The 20,518-nt window shown below is 37.9% G+C and overlaps 4 protein-coding genes across 4 annotated transcripts in view; 2 read left to right on the top strand and 2 right to left on the bottom strand.

The window, feature by feature from the left end:
- The window catches only part of LOC136238487 (cytoplasmic FMR1-interacting protein 2-like), a 52,555-nt gene extending 52,134 nt beyond the window's left edge, over positions 1 to 421 (bottom strand). Inside the window, exon 1 of the mRNA XM_066029017.1 lies at positions 53 to 421. Within this exon, the coding sequence (XP_065885089.1) occupies positions 53 to 262 (210 nt within the window). The 5' untranslated portion in view covers positions 263 to 421. The remainder of the gene's footprint in view (positions 1 to 52) is intronic.
- On the top strand, positions 283 to 13,694 carry LOC136238491 (uncharacterized). Its single transcript, XM_066029023.1, has 9 exons — positions 283 to 436; positions 9,487 to 9,614; positions 9,665 to 9,756; positions 10,610 to 10,697; positions 11,367 to 11,439; positions 11,626 to 11,729; positions 11,967 to 12,066; positions 12,118 to 12,287; positions 13,327 to 13,694. Exons 1-9 carry the CDS (start codon positions 434 to 436, stop codon positions 13,646 to 13,648), a joined length of 1,080 nt encoding a protein of 359 aa, XP_065885095.1. The 5' UTR covers positions 283 to 433; the 3' UTR covers positions 13,649 to 13,694.
- On the bottom strand, positions 621 to 9,389 carry LOC136238492 (transcription factor AP-4-like). The gene is made up of 4 exons (XM_066029024.1): positions 9,310 to 9,389; positions 1,834 to 2,991; positions 1,600 to 1,765; positions 621 to 1,464 (listed from the first exon to the last, which is right to left on the bottom strand). The coding sequence occupies exons 2-4, from the start codon at positions 2,010 to 2,012 to the stop codon at positions 961 to 963; spliced, it is 849 nt and encodes a 282-aa protein (XP_065885096.1). The 5' UTR covers positions 2,013 to 2,991; positions 9,310 to 9,389; the 3' UTR covers positions 621 to 960.
- An 11-nt stretch (positions 13,695 to 13,705) lies between the features above and the next one.
- On the top strand, positions 13,706 to 19,573 carry LOC136238490 (transcriptional activator GLI3-like). Its single transcript, XM_066029022.1, has 4 exons — positions 13,706 to 13,802; positions 13,860 to 13,956; positions 14,009 to 14,272; positions 18,152 to 19,573. Exons 2-4 carry the CDS (start codon positions 13,879 to 13,881, stop codon positions 19,439 to 19,441), a joined length of 1,632 nt encoding a protein of 543 aa, XP_065885094.1. The 5' UTR covers positions 13,706 to 13,802; positions 13,860 to 13,878; the 3' UTR covers positions 19,442 to 19,573.
- The last annotated feature ends 945 nt before the right edge of the window (positions 19,574 to 20,518 follow it).

Consider the following 20,518-nt stretch of genomic DNA (forward strand, 5'->3'; position numbering starts at 1 on the left):
TACAATGAGACGATAAAGTAATAAGCTGAGTCTTACATTGGCGGGTGCTTACAAGATTAGAGCATACGGTTGCCTCTTCGTTGAATCTACCAATTCCGGTGATGAAGGCTGTGCGATCGGCGAAGTTCGTGTCGAAGGAAACTTCGTAAACGACTGAGGCGGCTTGCGGCTCAATCTGCGGCTGCTCGTCCGGTAGGACGAATTCTTCTAGGCACTTCACATTGTTGAGGGCATCTTGTAGAGGGTTTGCTCCATCCGCCATTTTATTGTCCAAATCCGTAAACGATAACCGCGACACTTCCGGATATTGTTAAGATGGTTCGTGCTTGTAATAGCTGAAGCAAATTTTACTACAAGCCGTCAACCCGTGTGTGTGAAACGTTACATTTTTTTGAAAACGAATATCGTTAAGCAAGTAGCAAAAGAAAACGCAATGGTGAGCATTAAATAGCAACACACAGCACGTGATACTCTTATGTAATGTGTGTCGGGACTTTTTATAATAGCTGATTCAACAAACACTCTTGCGCAAGTTTAATTTCAGTTACCAGCTGTTAAATAACTTTGGGTAACCTACTAATACACCCACATTAGTGGTAAAACACCATTTTCTAATTCAATCTGTTAATACAATAACATAAGATATCTTTCACTTCAAATCTGCTGTATAGAGTACACAATAATACCAAATACAAGTCAGCAATAAATAAAGCATCTATATATTAAATATATTATATGTACATCTTGGCATAAGTGGTTAGGGTAGCCAAAGGTGTTACAATGTGTAAATGTGACTTACTTAGTGTCAATACAAAAATGATCAGAACCAAGACAGATTACAAAAATCACACAAAACCAAAATCAAAACAAAAATCACAAATTCAAAATAATGAGACAATATATTTTACCACAGCATGGCATTGTTCCTGTGTGCGGTGTGTAGTTGTGATACATCTGTGGCTATTGTACATAAACTGTAGTACTTGATGAACAGAAGGATACTGGAGTTCTTCTTTCCATGGGTGTTCCTGGACGACTGCTGAAACATGAATCACCCTCGACTTGTTTTATAGCTCTTACAATAATGTCCAAGTTACTTTTTGATATTGACTCTTTTTGTAGGCTTTGTTGTATCTCAAGGTGTTTGTTTCTGTCTTCAAGAGATCTGTTATATTGTTTTTCTTTTTCTAGTTGTTTCTTAATAGCATCAAGCTCCTCATGTGCTGAATATATCCCTTCTAATTCCCTTGCTGCTGCCTTTTCATCATCAAACTCGACATCCTCCTCCATTCTTATAGGGCTGGTAGCTTTGTTAACTTTATTGTTCTCAGTTAGAACATCTTTTCGACCGTATCTCTCATATTTTGAAGCGAGACTTCTAAGTGATGCATTTTGACTCAGTAGTTTCTCTTGTTCTTGTTTAAGTCTGAAGATGTAGTCAGCTGCATGTTGCAACACAGATGCCTGTATGGAATGGAAACATGATCAAGTTAATACAACGAATAAAACCACAAAACAACTGGAGGGTTTTTGGTCGGTCCGCCAAATTTCAAATACAAAGTTAATATATCAATTTGGGAAACATTGACCCCAACTGACCTTGCTAAGCTTTTCTCCCTGTAAGTGAGGCATAAGGTAGCGGAGCGTCTCAAATCCAGCGTTGATGTTTTGCATCCGCTTCCGCTCGTTCGAATTGGCAATCACTCTACGCATTCTCTTGCTCATTCCAGACTTTTTCTCCAAGCTTCTACTAGAACTAGGAGACCTACAGTGTTACAAAACACAAAACACATTAACGATAAGTTATCGCACTCCGCGGTCGAGTAGCCCTACCCAGCTGTGTCTTTCATATCATCATCTTCCGATCCATCTGATTGTACCTCGGAATGATTTCTCGACGGTGGCATCGGCGGACGAGCTTGATAAACTAACGTCGGAGTTGATACAGTCTGAATTGGGTAGGGAACTGGTCTTAGCGGGGAAACGCCTAGAATGTAACCTCTAGCTTCCATAGCGGTTTTCAAGGTTTGGCGCCAACTTCAAACAAGTTTCTTGAATTACAACAACGATCTGTATCAGTCAAGTAGAACTTTTGAAATCAAGTGAGAAGAATTCCTTCTGGTGTCTTCAAAACAGTTTTTTTTGCCACCTTACAAAGTGGCGCTAATCGGCACTCTTGAGCGCGGTCACACTAGTCTGGTCGCTTACTAATAACAAACACTCTTGACTATGCCAGTAGATGGCGCTGTATCTCCAACGAATTTACACAAATACAATTCCAGCTGCTACACTTCACTACAACAACTTCAGCAGTTTCGATTACAACTAACCGTGGGCGTAATAATTGCGCCATTTTAAACCAATCGGATTTCGGCGCAAACGCGCAAAACCTTCGCGGCGCCCTCTTTTGTATGACTTCAGTCAATAATGCCAGCTGTAGTACTTTGTTTGTGGCTTCTGTTCCGCGCAACCCAAACAAGCTGGCATCACTGAGACAATTTCCTGACCAAATATCATGAAACCATTTCTCTCTGTGGTCAGTAACTCAATTCAACAGATCATTGCTGGCTTCTGCTAACATATTGCAAGTATTCCTTTAGAAAAATACTTCATTATCACTGGCATTGCTGATAAACCAACACTTAAACCATAGTCAATGTTTAAGGAAAACTATCAAAACCATTATTAGATGTTAACAGCATTCTATCCAGATGGCATGTATGAAAGTAGAGCTGTTGTTTTATAAATTAAAACTCTTTGTCCTCTTAGAAAATGGTACAGAAGCTCAGAGGGCACATTCCAGCTGTCATCTCCCAAAAATGCAGCATCTTCCCTCACCAATCCTCCCACAGTTCTGCCTTACTTGTTCTTACAAAAATTTCTTGAGTCAGCTGATTGTAGTAAGCATGTGACAACCTCATGGCTTCTGATGACTAAAGATATCACAGGGTGGTACCATGTATGGCTTCCAAGATGGGATTACATCATAACCTGTGTACAACCATATTTGGTAAACTGCAACTATCATGGTTTTATTGCTATTTATAGAACAATGTGGTTGCTATGGTTTATAGTTCCGGTAACAAACACACCCCTAAAAACTACTACACACCCCTAAAAACTACTACACACCCCTAAAACTCATAATATTACAATCTCATGAGTTGTATGGCCTCTTATTTAGCTAAATGTATGCATAGTCACATGCACATCTGACTTTTATAGCAAGATGAATATGCTTTGAAGTACAATATGGAAAATACACTGGTCATAAAATATAATAGGATAATAGGTCATAATGTATGTTATGCAGTATTGCTGTAACTTTTATAGCTTTATTCAAGTAGTATTATCCTAACCACTTTAAACCCATGCACAGGAAGTGTGTAATGTTAGAACATTGACTTCATTTATCAAGGTGATTTTCGAAAGGCCTCTGTAATGAGTAGCCTTACATCATCTGCAACACCTTGGGACCTACTTGACATGACCACTATAATGAGGTGGTCTTGTTAATGAGGTCATGATTAGTTATGTTTATACCTTAGCTATGTTTGGGACCTACTTCATGTGGTCACACTACAAGGTGAGCTTATTAGAGGTGGCCATTAAGTAAGGTTTTAAACATACTATAGGGAAACTTTCATGGAGGAAAATTTTTGTGGAGGGAAATTTTGGCGCATTTACATAATATTCCCCATCTGAATACTTAGTATTGTGTACATAAACTGGTTTAGTTGTGGACTTCCCCTACCAGAATTTCCTCCAAATATTTATATATACTTGTAAAGAGACCACAGCTGCCAACCATGTATCTTATTCAATAAATGTGTTCCAACAATTTATTCCAGTTGGTGTTTTTCAAAACTGTTTATGTGTGTGGTGTGGGTCACGCGTGTGTGTCTGTGTGCATGTGTAGTGTGACTGTGTGTGTGTGCATGTGTAGTGTGACTGTGTGTGTGCATGTGTAGTGTGACTGTGTGTGTGCATGCAGTGTTTGAAGTGTGAATTTGTGGCATGGCTTACTCCTCAATAACAATGATTAGGCGGCTCTGCTTCTAGTTACAAAGTCAGCTATGTTAGAGTCTGCCTGCACCATTTGGTATGTGTGGTTCTGAAAAGTTGATATTCTTACTTGAGGCACGTTAACAAGCACTCAATAATCAACGGCTGGAGCATAATGTTTAGGTGCGATTATTCGATACATATAGTTTCTTGTGTGTTTTCTGTAACAGTAAGGTACAGGATGGATTGTCATTGAAGCTCAAAAATAAAAATTCACTGAAACCTGTAAAGCGCAAAGAAATATTTATCACTACATAAAATTTCTCACAGCAAATATTTTTTATATTAAATAATTTTAAACTCTAACACTTATAAGTTTTCATCAATGACCACTGGTAAAATTCTATTGTGCGTTTACACTAGTAGCTCCAGCTCAGTACGGTACAGCATGGTACGGTACGCTACGTTTTAAGTGCGCGTTTACATTGGTAAGGAAATAACCATGCTGGGCAAGTTTATACATAAGCACGTGATGGCTAAAGTATCGTCCTACGAGATGCCCTTGCTGTTTTCAAGCTGTTGCTGTCGTACAAGTTACCAGCAATCCGTTTGAGGGACAATATCAGCGGCTACCGCTCGATGGACAGCTCATTTCAAGTCGAATGTGGTAACTTGACTTTGTTTTACGTTTGGCCATAGTAGAAGCCATTGTATTGACATACAGCAGCCAAGGATATAGCAAGGTTTGTTTCAATTTGTCTACCGTGCCGTGCCGTACCGAGCCAGCACGGTTGAAGTAGCAGGGCCAAGCGAGCCCGGCACGTAACGGTTTGGCTCGGATCGATACCTGTTTACACTAGCAAAATTAAGCGTACCGTGCCGTACTGTACTGTACCGTACCATGCCCAACTGCTAGTGTAAACGCACTAGTCTATGGTTTCATGTTTTAGCACAATTTTGATTGAGGTTGGACATCACCATTCAGTGGATTGGATTACTAAACTGACATCTTTTGGTTTAACACATGTATTGAGCTAGGGCCTTCAGCCTGCTATAAAACGCTGAATACGAGCAGTGGAATAAGCAATAAGGGGTCATCCATTATTTTCAGCCTTTACGCAAGAGTACAAAGAGTACGCTAGGGGGGAGGGGGTTAAATCACACATACGCTTATAAAATCATTGTGTATATACTGTACATAGTATCAACATTTATACAGTATGCTTTGTGAAGGAGGGAGGGGGTTAGAAAAAAGAGTACTCTTTGTACGCTTGCATAAAGACTGAAAATTATGGATGATCCCTAACTGGATTTCACTAAATTATTATGCTCTACATCACTATGCAGGGAATGTGATGATTAACCAGCAATCATATCCATCCTGAAAAAAAATCTTTTTTCCACAACTGAAGAGCACGCCATAGCTAGCTACTTAGCTGGCCTATTGTATATGACCAAATTCATTAGAATTGTATTGAGGCTAGCTGCTCTATCACTGGCTAACCAACAGTTTTCGCTTATGCCACTGCAAACAGCATATAGTAGCTGGCAGCACGTTCCTTCAAGTCCCTTAGTAGCAAAATCAAACCATAGCATGTTATAAAAAACAAAAAAAAGTGTTCCAGTAGTTCACTGTTAATAGTGACAGCAGCCATCGTAGTTTTACAGGGGTGTATATAGTGAAATCTCTCTAACAAACTCTTCGAATTTAGCCAGGACTTGTATTGAAAGCCTTCGATCCATATATGCTTCACTGCAAGCATATCAGGCTAACATATTCAATTAGCATACAAAAAACACATAAAAATTTTACATGCATAGATGAGAAATTTAAAACACTATATAATATAGTGTTTTTTTTTTATTTCCAGTTTTTTTTGCCCATACCAATCCTGGTAACACTTGACATTAGAAATACTGTGTCTACATTTGTGGCCAGATTTTACAAAACCATTCCAAATCGCACATCAGGCAAAATCAAACTAACACCACCAGTGGATAGCTACACTATCGATCTACTAGTTTTGACACTCAGTACTACCCAAACTGGTTTTAACAGATGTCTTTTCTGGGTCGTGTAGAGATCTTGAATGGCAGTTTCTGGCCTTGTGAAGGGTCTGGCTTGGCAAGAATCAGTGGTTTAGTGGTGGATGGCCTGATAATGTTGGCCAGACGTTTTTTCTGTTGATTTTGCTACATATCAGTCACTAAGAAGCCAGCACAGCACTGTAATCTCGTGTCTGGACTCCGATTGTGGTCTGCCTCCATTTTGAAGTCTATCTCTTGCCCACCCCATCACCCCCAAGAGTACTCATGATACTACTTCGCTCATCTAACTGCTCAAATTTTCTTATCTTATTTGGCGGGACACTCTACAAGCAGCTACAAGTACTGGAAATGGTCTGAAAGGTAATAGATTGATGTATCTTTTGTGTAAATTTCATACGCATGCTTGCTATCCTTGGCAAGTTATGCTGACTTGAATTCTTTAAAACCATTTATCTCGTAACTTCTAATGTGCGATTTGGATCGTTTTTCCAAAATCCAGTCACATTTTATAATTTAATTGTATTTCAAAGTGCAAAAAATGGACTAAAACACAACCATTACACCTTAAATTCAATTTTACTGATAAGAGTTAACATACCTCGACAGTTTGTTTCAGGTGCTAGCATTATTCCAGCAATGAATTAAGGCATGGGAGGGACTTTGTATAGTACCAGAAAACCATGAAAATTCACAGGTGTATCAAAATTGGACAAATCATTTGTTGGCAGATATTCAGGGGCTGACAGTTCTTCTTACAACTATGACACTTAAGTAATCTTTGTAAGATGGAAGCATATAATTCCAATATAACACACAGCTAAGACTACTCCAAATAAATTCTGTTTCCCATCTTCCACTCTCAGTAGTGTCCGCATGTGAGCAGCCCATTAGATATTAGCTATTCATTTTACTGTTCTCAGCTTTTAAACTAGGATTTGTGTTAACACTGAGAAGGAAAACACCTATGACATTTTAAGATTTACAGACAGATTAGTATACAGTATTTGCAGTCATCAGATATAAAGATTTATGCTGCAAATAAAACTGTTGTGAACAAGCAAAATGGTTTTGTCACTAAATTCCAATCATTTAGTATACATAAATAAATGTATATTTTATGAAATTTTGAGAACAAAGATGTTTTGAATGGCAAAATGAGATTTAAGCTCTGTTGCTGACCACCCGGTTGTACAATGACTATACTGGTACGTTTCAAGAGTTGTTTTCACTTAGCCTGCATAATACAGAAATGATGCGGGCAGTGGATGAAAAGAAACTTATTTGGAATGACCATATGTGGACTTTAAGTCTGCTTCGCAAAAGGAGGAAGGGTCTGGTCACTCTAGCATTACAGAGTTGGAATGTAATGACATCACAATAATGGCAGCACATCTAACAACCACACACAGTATCAAAATAGGTAACAAACAGCTGCTATCACAACTGAAGATACTTTCTTTACTGATTAGGCAGCATCACAAGTACATCAATTCCAAATACTACAAAGCATTTTACTACCCCTATCTTTGGCTCTTGTGTAAAGAACACTGTATTGTCGACTACAAGCAGCCTTAATCATATTGCATCTTCACAAAGCTTCACTACAAACTCATCACACGTTACATAATACAGTATCTATGGTGACTCCAAAACAAATGTCACAAAATTTTGTAATTACCAACAACACGATCTAATTGGTGTTAGCTGTTTTCTGTAACACACTACAAATTTTAGAAGTGGGCACCACCAAACTAATTAGTCTGGCGCCTAAATAGGGTCGGCGGATAGGGGCACTTGTATAAGCACCTAAATAGGATCGGCAGCGCCAGACTACAAACTAATGTGAACTCCTATAGTCTACAATTACTACTTTTGGTAGGCATTCCAGACCGATTTTTAAATTTTGGAAAAATGGGCTTTTTATATGCTCAATAGATAGAGTATTGATTGCCGATCTCAGAAATATATAGTTTGTTGGGTTGGAATTAGCTACTTTGGCATGCACAGTGCTTAAAAACTGAAAAAAGGTACATTTTTTCTCCAAGGCTCCCCATACATTTTACAGGGAAAAATGGCACAATTGAATCAGGAAGCCATCTAGCAATCTGGACTATCTTGAAACTGCAGTTGCTTCTAGCTGCAAGTTTGTTCATGTAATGAGAGTAGCTTCAGGTCTTCTTGGATCTCAGCAATCTTTGTATGCTTTGTGGTGAGCAAATATGTTTCACCTACTGCACACTTCTCAATACAATGGTGTATACCCATAGGCAAGTGGCTATCTCAAGTTGGTTAAAACATCAAGTTAGCAACTTATAAAGGTAAACAACTAAAGTGGAGGTGCCACAATGATGCAACAATACCTAAGGTGGAGTTGTGGTTTCAATTATGGCATTGTTATGCCAACTTTGAAGTGGTTTATACTTTTGAGCTGATGACACAGCCAACAGAAAATTGCTCTGGAGCTGAAAATCGCTAACCCGAGTGAAGTAACTACGCACTTTAAAGTAAGCACCAGTGTCTACCTTCCACCCGACAGTACGTTTTTTTAAATTTTAAAGTATTCTACATACATTACAAGGCTCGAAAAGATTACAAAACAACACAAAACTTACTTATGTGTAACGCGCACGATAAAACTAAGATTTTCATGATGATCAGCGTATAGACAAACCCCACAGCGATTTTCATATTAATTGGAGCTCGGACGACGGAGCAATCTCAAGTTAAACACGAGTTGTCATTTTGTGCCAGGGTTCTATTGGGGAATATACGGAGAATTTTTTTATTAAAAAATCTTGGATACTGGAATGCCTACTTTTGGGTGAAATATACATAAAATTTTTGCAATTTCAAGTCTGTAGGCAATTTGCTGTACAACAGCCCCTGTTGCCTCACATCTCATAATTTCTATTGACAGTTACAGTTGGTAATTGCCTCAGTAACCTCAATTATGCACCATCTATTCAGCTATTAAAATTCCAGTTTGTTTCAAAATATCATGGATAGTAGAGAACGGCGCTTACGCGCCTATACTATCTATGAAAATATCAACTCTAGCATCATTAGAGGCTTTAGAGAGCTGTGCACGTTCGTTGGCTCCATAGATATAGCTGGCACAAGCTGTGTGTTTATTCTATTTAATTCGAACGCCACATTTTACTACAAACCAGAGGACTACACAGCAATGACGCTGTCATTACGGATAGCCACAACAAATATCATTATATGTGTTGCACAGTTTTATAAATAACTGACCTGCTTCCTTACGAGCGCTCACTTTCTCTTCGAATAATTCAAAATCTAGTATATTTCCGTAATGCATACGTTTCGTGCGCCCAGGACTGATTTCGTGTTTATCGGGCGGGCGCTAATTAAGAGTCCAGTGCACGAGATGTAAATTAGCTACTAAGAGATAAGTGTGATTTTTTGTAGGCAGAATCGAAAGAAGATGGCTCACCACCACCAAAAGACATCTCATTCAAAGACAGTATATTTTGTATTGACTGTCATCCATCTCAGGAGCTGATAGCAATAGGGTTGATCACTGGACCTGTCCAATTGTAAGCCACATGTCTTAGTACATATACCAACACTTCTACTATATATACAGGTGTCATTATGCTAATAAGAGTCATCCTTCTCTGAAGATGAAACATCACAAGCAATCGTGTAGGGTGACTAAGTTTTCTGAAGATGGAACAAGTGAGTTGGGGCATGCTCTCCGTTAACATTATTATTATTATATCACACTTTTGTAAATTCTCCAAATGGTGAGTCACTGAACTTTCATCATTGACAGCTGCTGCCATGTGGTAGGTCTCAGCAATGCAGTGTAAAATTCTAAAGCCAGTATTCCTGGCTAGTTTTTAAAGGTAGCTATGTATAGATATTACCCATGCAAGATTTAACGTATAATGCAATCACTTTTTTTACTGTATACGTGGTTTGGCAAATTGGTACGTAAAGCTAGCATAATGGTGAATGGTTGCATATATAAGCATAGATATTATATACTACGTGTAGTATATAATATCTATGATCTAGGTCACGTGGAACTATAGGCAAATTATATTAGCATTATCATATTTTTGCATGCTAAAAGTTACCAAATTAAGAAGCTCACCAACCAAACCATGCACATCTATATTCACAAATGCAACTATTCTATGTATTTATAGCTATAGTGATTCAATTGTTATATAGCTTACAACGTTCCTTAACCAAAAACAAGCATATTATTTTCCCATGTAGTCACCATGAGTCTGTAGTAAGTTACATTTACATATTACTATAAGTGAGTTAGCTGGTACATGCAGTGTTCCCAATATCTTTACAATTTTAGTCCACATATGATGATTGAAATTTGGTACCTTACAAAGCTAAGGAGCTAAGGTTGTGATTTCAGTGATACGTATATGTGATATACGATGCATGAAGATTGCTATAGTTTCCAGGATGAACTTCCAAACTATTTATTATAGCTGTTTTGAAATGACCCTAGCCAGCATATATGGTGCTATATACAGTTGCTATAGTAATGGTATCCGTGTGTTAGTGCTTTACACAGGATCAAAAGATGCACAGTTATGCGAAGTTGATGTTATGTCAGGAAATGTTGTCCGAAAAGTGAACCAATCACACAAGTAAGATTCTGTGTATTGGTACTTTCTCCATATGTCATGAGATTGTTATGGAGAATGTATGCATCAGAATATTGTCTCTGGAGCAAATTTGATTTCAGTTGTTGAATATAATAGGAAATGGGTGAACATTTTGTGCAAATCCACACTGAGCTGTTTTAAATCTACAAGTTCATAATGCTACTGCAACCTATAGTCAGATATTGTCTAATGTTTATAGTACTGCGTTAGTTTGTGCATTCATTGCTGGTTCTTTAACCTTCATGATCAAGCTTCTAGGTGAACCCAATGGTACATTTAGAACCTCCCAAGATATTTTTGCACTAATGTACATACATTCCATGCATTCACTCCGATAATTGAATTTTACACAAATCTCATAGCCACAGTGTTACAGGATACAATAGACTAAATATTGCTAGGAGTAACACATATGCAATATATGTATCTAAAATGTGCAGGCACTTATACTGCAGTGAAAAAAAATGTGTGCGTGCGTGCGTGTGTGTGTGTGCACCATGTGTTATTTCAGCATCCTGATGACCATAAAGACTTTCTACGAAGCATTTGAATTGTTGAGTGTTTTTTAATTGACAGATATACCTGTTACACTTCAAAGTTACCAATGTTTGGTTGTTGTATTAGAGCACATTTCACTATCCTTCTCTACAGGTCCTCAATATATTCTATGCATGTAGTGAACGCTAACATCATCACAACTGGAGATGATAATGGGGTGATTAAGGTATGTATGTACATCTAACTTGAGAATGGAGTATCCTAGATCAAATATGCACCCGAAAAATTGCCATTAGTGCTTGTTATAGTATTATTAGGGATGATGATATAAGGTTTGCACTTGTTACTTTTGTGAATTGACAAATGATACAACACCATTTACCTCTATCTCCCTTTGAATGTTCCCTTGTAGGTTTGGGATACAAGGAGCATGAATCCAGTGATGGAATCTGATGCCCACACTGACTTTGTTTCAGACATGACTGATAATGGGCATAAAGCCCTAATAGCAGTGAGGTTAATATAATGTGGACACACTGCAGAGCTGAAAATAATGGGCGAACACTGGCTATTTTCATGTTTAAGCTATGCAGACCACACAAATGGTGTCTGCATGCTGTTGCTGTCCTGGTGCTTAGTAATAGGCTAACCAATTGTTGTTGTTTTTTTTGTTTTTTATGGCCAATTGATTTCCCGTCGTTATTTTAATCCCTGCATTGTATTGTGTTGTCTAACATCACAAGTTGTTTATAGTGGAGATGGATCTTTGTCTGTAACTGATCTCAGACGCCATAAACAGAAGGGAAAGTCTGACACTTTTGAGAGTGAATTACTATCAGTAGCAATTGTCAAGGTATTGATATACCACCCTCAGAACACCTTCATTAAGTGATCTTTCATACAGAATGGAAGCAAAGTGATCTGTGGTGATGGTGATGGCACTATTAATATTTTCAACTGGGACCTGTGGGAAGACATCACTGACCGATTCCCAATTCACCCACAATCAATAGATTGTATTGTAAAGATCACTGAAGATGTTGTTTGTACTGCTTGTATGGATGGCATGATCAGGTGGGGACTCGTAACACGTAGTATGTGCAAGTTGAGCTGAGCCCTGAGAAAACAGCTAAAAAAAGAAAAGTGTTTCAAGAGAAATAACATTTAAGCCAATCAGATGATGAGTGGTGTCAGTAAAGTTGTAGAAGAGCAGATATGTGTGGTTTGGCTCCATTACTATTTTGGGAAAAAATTATAACATGCATGAAAATACATGGTGAAAATTTCGATTGGTCAGAAATATTGTATGAGACATTTGAATGAAAAGATTCTGAAGTATCTGTAGCAGATCAAGCAGTACTACAAATGAGACAAATTTCAAGTACTATCATAATTGCATCCTTGAGTTATTAAATGTTTTTGAGGTCTCAGCTCAACGTGTCCATACTGTAGTAACACCCCTGCATGGGGAGGTGTAATTCTGTCATTTGTGGTATTCGAGTTAGCTAGGGAACACACCTGCCATACCTCCTACATCCAATTGTTTATATTGGAGGAGGTCTACATGTTTGTATACATTTGTTTCTGTCTTGATGCCTGATGGTTTTCTTTGAGCTACAAGCGACAAGTCAGTGCCAGCACAACTATGAACAAGCAACAATGAAGGAAGAAGGCTTTTAAATTAACAATTACAATTTCTGGCTGTCAACGTTGCCTGTAGCTCTTTGCTAATTGTTGCTTGTTGTGTTGGACTATTATCACATGACACTATGCAGAACACACAATCATTGCATCACAAACAACACTGTAGCTGCTGCTGTTTAATTGAAGTAATAGCTATGCTATTGAGGCAGACAATAAGATAGAATTAGAGGAGTTTTGTCATCCACAATCTCAAAGAAACGTTTGACCTGTTAATCCCAATGCCTCTGCAGTCAGTATTGATACCGAGTACGTAGTTATTCTAATCTGCAAATTAAGTGTCTCCTGTTGCAGCTATAGCATTTCAAAAGTTTTATGAACACACTATACCCTGACTTTGGCACTTTGCATGTATATATAGTGTATGTATTAGATGTTAAAGTACGTTTCACATAATTTTGTTATTCTTTAGAGCTGTGCAGATATTGCCAAATCAGACAATCCTTGAAGTTGGTCAACATAGTGATGACCTCCCAGTAGATCATTTATGTCTAACACATGATCATGAGTACCTTGCCAGCTCCTCTCAAGATTGTGTGAAGTTCTGGTCTGTGGATGAAGTGGTACAAGCAAGAATCAAGTCGGATCCTTTGTTGTCAGCAATTAGAAGTAAACCAGCAGGAGATAGCAGTGACAGCGAAGATGAAGAGCGTAGGAAAAGAAGAAAGAGAAAAAAGAAACATCTCGTTACTAAAAGACCTAAAACATCTGTTGATTTCTTTTCTGATTTGTAATATTACCTCGTACGTTTAGTATACGGATAATAACTTTAACGTTACAGATAGTGTAACATGACGTCACAGCAGATTATGTAACATTTTGTGGGCAGAGCACACTTTGCAAAAACACGCTGCGCAATAGTAGTGTTTCCCTTTGTATTGTGAAGAGGTAACGTTTTATATTCTATTACAATAACCTAAAGTTGTGTAACTGGTTACCAAATAGTCGCGACATCTTCAAGACGATGTGTTCTACACAAGAAATCGAAGCGACGGACGGATACGCAATGTGTGGACCTGTACAATCAATCGTTTCAGCTAACGTTAGTTTAAACACACCCATGCACCAATCCATATAAGTGATTACTGTTGCAGGAATACGAAGTGGCTACCTTATGTGAAGATCCTTCAACCTTACCCCTGGAGGACGCTATACCTCCCATGCACATGCTGCAGGAGGTAAATTCAGAAGATGAAGAAGATGATGACGATGCCATGACGTCTTCTGATGATAACGAGAAATACAAGATGGTGGATGACACAAGTGAAGACTACACTCCTGATGTGGGTGAGTTAGCAGCAGCTGACAGTGATGGTCACAGTGAGCATGACAGTGACAACAACAATGTCAAAAGTATGGTAAGGAATACATAGCTACTCCTGTACTTTCAACACATACACCACATGCCAGCTATAGTACAGTTGCAACCATGAGACAATAGTTCATATAACCTGGGAATTATAATTACGTATAGTGGCTGCACAGCCAGCTGAATCAAAGTAGCTGCATTTATGCAGACAATATGCTGACGGCAGTATATAAGTTAGTTCCCCGGCTGGTATGTATTGTATCATGTGACATTCACCTGTGTTGCGTTGCTGTTTTTCCTTTCATGGGAATTTGTAACATCATCCCACCACCAGTGGTCGTGCCCACTAACCTCAGTAGCCACCTATTGTGCCCGAGCTGTGTGGCACTCCCCTGCATGGTGGTTGGGTTTTCCACACCTCACACAGATTGTTTACACAACATGGAGTTGCAAGTTATTGCAGGCTACAGCAGCAGTAAACAGGTGACATGAGTCTATTTGCCCTTCTTTGTGTGTGATCATAAAATATACACACATACAGTTCTGGGTGGGAAAACATGTATGATTTGTGGGAACCATAAATATTTTTTTGTAAATGTATTATTTGATGCTGCTTAAGACACTGCGGTACACTTTTAATTTTCAGCAGAACAGTTATAATCTGCTTCCAGCCAGAATATGAAAATACTGTATGGGATAGGCTTACCCTGTAGTTATTACAAATCTACCAAAGAATTATCTAATGTACCGTACAGTGTTATCAATACCCCCATATTTCTTTCCTGGTACTATAAGATTATGTAGTTGCTGCTTACCTGCATTATGATAGTATCAATTGAGTGAACAACGATGTATAGATCCTTGTGTCTTTCTTTGATAGCTCAGGTAAGTTTTCTCTGCTTTTTGAAAAGAAAAAAAAACTCACATTTTGATCAGAATCAGCTACACGTAGCTAGCCCACTCTTCACATCCCATGTGTACATTTATTCTATTCAGCTGAATGATAAGTGACATTGATGGGATATGCTTCATGGCACAAATGATGACCATTTGAAGTGGTCAATTAAAATACCAATACACATTTATCACAATCGCCCTCTGGCGTTTATGATAACTTAGCAGTTTGTCAAGTTTAGGTGTCAAAGTTAATTAGTTTGGATGAGCATTGTTCTTTCTTGCTTCTGTTGATTTACGAATCATACATAGTGCATAACTTATTCAGCAACACAACTATTTGGTCACAGTGGGAAAGTTTTTTTATGGAGTTCTTTATTATAGCTCACCAACACCTACACATGGTAGTTGTGTGTGTGTCAAATGTTCATCACAAATTTTGTTATGCGTTGGTGTGTGTGTTTGGGAATGTGGGAAAACAAACTATTCTTGTACACAGTATCACGTAACATCAGTCTACTTTCCTTTTACACTACCAGCCAATATGCCTAGCTAATACCTGCATACTTTGACAGCAAAAAAACTGATTTTAGTTAATAGTTGGTTTTTATAGTATGAGTAAGCAACGAAAGTGCTCAGTTTGATGTAATCAGTCTCTTTCTCCAGCTCCTGTGGACACTGGCATATATATTAGGTTGTGCTATATGATGAAAGCACTTATAATGTCTAATCTGACAAAACTGGTTGGAGGATCACTCTACTCATCGGATTCACTTTAATTGCATCAAGCACAGTTGAATTTGATGAATTCATCATTACACATACTGGATATTGTATAAAGCTGATAAGACTCACTTGACCTGTAACGACCCTAGCTACATAATGCTCACCATACTGATCAATCATTGATGCACACAGCGAGCATGAAAGTTTAGTACAAAAAAAACTACCCTGAAGCTTGTTATAGTCAGCTATCCATTTACTTTTACAGAAACCTGGGTAGTGCCAACCATGCCCGGTAGGTAGCTCTTCACACACACCTCAAGCTTTAATTAAACTAGGTCAGCAGTACTGGCCAAACACAGTCACTTGTGTGGCTATGCACATATATCTGGTAGATAGATATACCAGTTATATACATGGTCAGAGACTGTCATTGCAACAAGGAACCACTTTAAGTAGCCATGAATTAGTTAATTTAGTTTTGTGTGGGGAGGGAAAAGTTTAGAGTACATAGATGTATTACTTTGATGGAGAGCTGTGTACTAAACCATGTGGGAAAAAATTTTGAAAACCACTTGGACAGCAATACAAAACCAAATGTTATTTTAATACCATTAATTATATTAAATATAGGTATGTTTCACCATGGTTACATATTCCAAGTCAGTAAAATTATGTTATAATGCATATAATTAGATTCTTAGAAATGGACAATGTTATGTTATTGCCTACCACATGCTAAATACCATCCAAACATATAGAGGGCTGTGCATTTGAGCCAATCAGCAATAACTACCAATAAACTAGTAGACCATTACAATGTAGGCTGGAAGATCTTAAGGATGATGACAATAACTAATTTTGTGGCTTGGGGTTTTTATTGACTATGCAAGTTGGACAGTTTTCAGCCACTATACTGCTGCCCTCATCACATTGGTAAACCATAGAATAGCCATTGTGTGCAGAGTAACCAGCAACACATTGTCACTCCACAATAGATAGGGTGTGTGCTATTTACTCAGCCAGACTGCACATATTGTTATATTGTGTAACACTGGGTGACTATGGGATGAATAAATGTGGCATTGATAAAGAGGTGGCCTGAAAAATGAGGTCATAAAAGTATAGCTTAGCTAAGCTTTTTGGGGTCTTGTTATGGTTTTGTGACAAGGTGATATGTAGCTTTCAATAATTAGTTTACTGACCATAGTATACTTAATCAGCTACACCTATTAGGCTATTTGTAGTATTTATACTTGTTCTGATTCTGAAATAATATGATTAGTGTTGTTTTATTCTGTCTCCAGAATAAAGTAGAATACTGTGTTCATGGAAAATCTGGCAATTTATCCAATCTCTGAATTAAACTGACACCAAATAAAACAAATTCCTGCTAATTATTTGCACATGAAGTAGCATGCTAAATTAGGAATGTATGGCTTTAGCGCTACTATTAATGCAGCAAAGCATTACTGTGTAATATCAAGAGTTCATAATATTATAGGGGGGAGAGTATCCTACTTCAGTATAGCTAGCCTGTACAAATACCAATCGTGAAGTTATGATGCAATACCTATAGTCGCCTTTAATGTGTTAGTTGGTCAGGCTTTTGCTCAGCCTATAGCTACAAAGACTGTTGTAGGGTGGCTTCAATAAGCAAGCCATTGGAGGTATCATCAACACTCAAAGTATTAAAGTCGTATCCTAGAGAAACCAGTGTTTTACTGAAATTCTTCATGCTATTGCATCATAACTTCATGATAGCGTTTGTATAGGCTATACTGAAGTAGGATACTCTCCCCCCTATAATAATTATTATGAACTCTTGGTAGTATGGAGTGTCAAAAATTTGCAGGGTAGGGCATCATGGTTGGCACGTCTTCCATTCCTGACCACGTAGTATTTTCATCCCAAACTTCTCTCAAAGGAGGAGTCCATCATCTAGTATATATATATATATATATATATATATATATATATATATATATATATATTATATAGAAAATCTCGTAGTTGAGTCTATTCATGCGAGGATTACGCACACTCTAATATTAACATGACCCTGCAAAAGTGTGGATGAGCTGTGATTCACCACATTAAAAATTAATGATACCAACTTTTGTCCCAAAGCTCCAAATTTTTGACTATGTAATACATACATGTGATGTAGCATTTGGCTAACTACTACAATTAATCATTCTAATTTATATATTATATCACTGATTATTAATTTCCCCTCTACAACACACACACAGAGATTGTAAATTCTGTAATACAACATAATGCCATGTATATTATGTTGTTTCAATAGGATGATATGAACATTCCTCCACTGGTCCACCTATCGGCACTCAATGAACAGAAGAAATACACCTTTCATGAATACACACAATCTGATACTAAGAACCTGGTGGTGAAGAGGGTCGATGAACCAAGTGGACCAGTAACCTGCAAGTGGGAAAACTGCAATAGAGCATATGACACACCAGAAGAACTTTCAAAACACATTGACTTTGAACACGATCTATCAAATTGGATTTGTCGTTGGGTACCATGTAGCAGACATTTTAAACCGTTTGATGCTCGATACAAACTTTTGGTGCACCTTCGGTGTCACACAGGAGAAAAACCATATAACTGTACCATCCTAGGATGCAAAAGAAAATTCTCACGTATTGAAAATATGAAATTACATGTGAGGACCCATACTGGAGAAAAACCTTATCTCTGTGGTTACGAAGGCTGTACAAAGAAATTCAACAACAGCAGTGATCGTGCCAAGCATGCTAAGACACATATTTCAACAAAACCTTATAAGTGCAAATTTCCGGGTTGTGAGAAACATTACACAGACCCAAGCTCAATGAGAAAACATTACAGGTCAACTCATTTTGACAAAGGCCAACTTAAATATCCCCCAAACATAACTGTGATCAATAGTAGCACAGCTGCTTCAAATGTGACAGGACTGACAATGGCAAACTGCATTATTCCGCAGCACCAAATGGCCCAGCCTAATCCACAGATTTCAGCTGCAAACACAAATGCAAATAATAACCTAATTCAAGTTCCTGTCCCAGTGTTTCAGCTACCGTCAGCATCTGCAAGTGACTCTGGAGGGCAATCAAATGTCGACATGCTACAATTAATTCAACAGGGAAAGATGCAGCCAATTTTGTTACAAAATGGAACACAACAGCCAATGTTAATGTTTGTCCCAACAGCTACTGTACAGCAAGGAAACCAACAACCTGGAACTACAACATTGATACCTGTTCAACAGCAGCAGCAGCAGCAACACTTAATCATTCCATCAGTACAACCTGATAACACCACTAACCACAATAAACCTGTTAGTAGTTCAGAGCAACAAGTTAAAAATGTTCGTGTAATTGTCTCAAGTGGTAAAGTCAATAAAGCATCAGAAGAACAGACAGTTGATCAGACTGTACCAAACACAACCACAACAACTCAAACACAACAGCATCCCTCACCATCTCTGCCACATGTGCTCTCAACAACATCTCCCCACAAACCTGTTGTTTCACAGTCAACAAATATTTCCCAACCAACAACAATTGTTATTCAGACTGTTTCATAGATATAAGCTATATTATTGTAAGGGTTAATTATACTGGAACTGTGTGTGTTTGTATTCTGTAATCCCCAACTTATAGACTGCATGTCAGTATGTATGGCAATCAAATAATAATTGTGTATTTGTTTATGAAAATTGCCGGTAAGTTACCAAAGGGTACAGGCGGCTATGCGTGTACGATATGATCACCCACTATATAAACACTCAGTGCCGCTGTCCACTGGATTATAATTTTATAATGCAAATTTGCACTAAAGGAGTGTATGAGCTGCTTATATAAATCACCAGGTACATCAGTGATGAACATTTAAAATTACAAAGAATTAATTCATGTTAAAAATATGAAATTATAACTGTCAACTTATGCTCCCCAATTCACTTTTCAATAGGAGGCAGACCTTGTGCCCTATTTAAGGGAATGGACTAGTCTTATCTCTTTAATATTGCTTATGAGTGGTTACATTATAGCACAGAAGGACTTCCTGACCAACTCCTTTAAATTGTGAGTGACACTCATATGTAAGCCTTAAGTCTATTATGCTATTTGAAATCACCGCAAAATTAGCCCATCATGCTCATCTTCATGCTGTTTCTCTACCAATAAGCTTAGTTGTGTTAAATTTATTTATTAAGGCATTCCAGAACAAGTGCTGAAAGTATAAAATTTCACACTTTGTACCTAATAATCTTGAATGATACTGGTAACTTGACCTTGGAATTGAAATTTTAGTAATTACCATAACAGCTGTATTATTATATCACCATAATTTTTTTTCCTACAGAGATTTAGATTTACTGTGTAAGACAGCCACATGGCTGATACAACACAGCTAGTGGGGTGCAACTGCACAACCCAGATTGGTAGCTTTCAGTGTTGATTGCTGAATCAAATAGGAAATTTATTGCAACTTCTTTCTCTGCAGAGGAAATAATGTGAACATCTGTCTATTATGCTCAATATTATGCCACTAGATGCTTTGGTGCTGCATAATATAGGCACAAGCTTACCGGTAAATCATATGGAAGTATGTACTATGAAGAGAATTACCATGACTGTTTTGTAAACTTGCCGCCACTAGA

The sequence above is a fragment of the Dysidea avara genome, chromosome 11 (genome assembly GCF_963678975.1).
Source record: "Dysidea avara chromosome 11, odDysAvar1.4, whole genome shotgun sequence".
Taxonomy (NCBI): Eukaryota; Metazoa; Porifera; class Demospongiae; order Dictyoceratida; family Dysideidae; genus Dysidea; species Dysidea avara.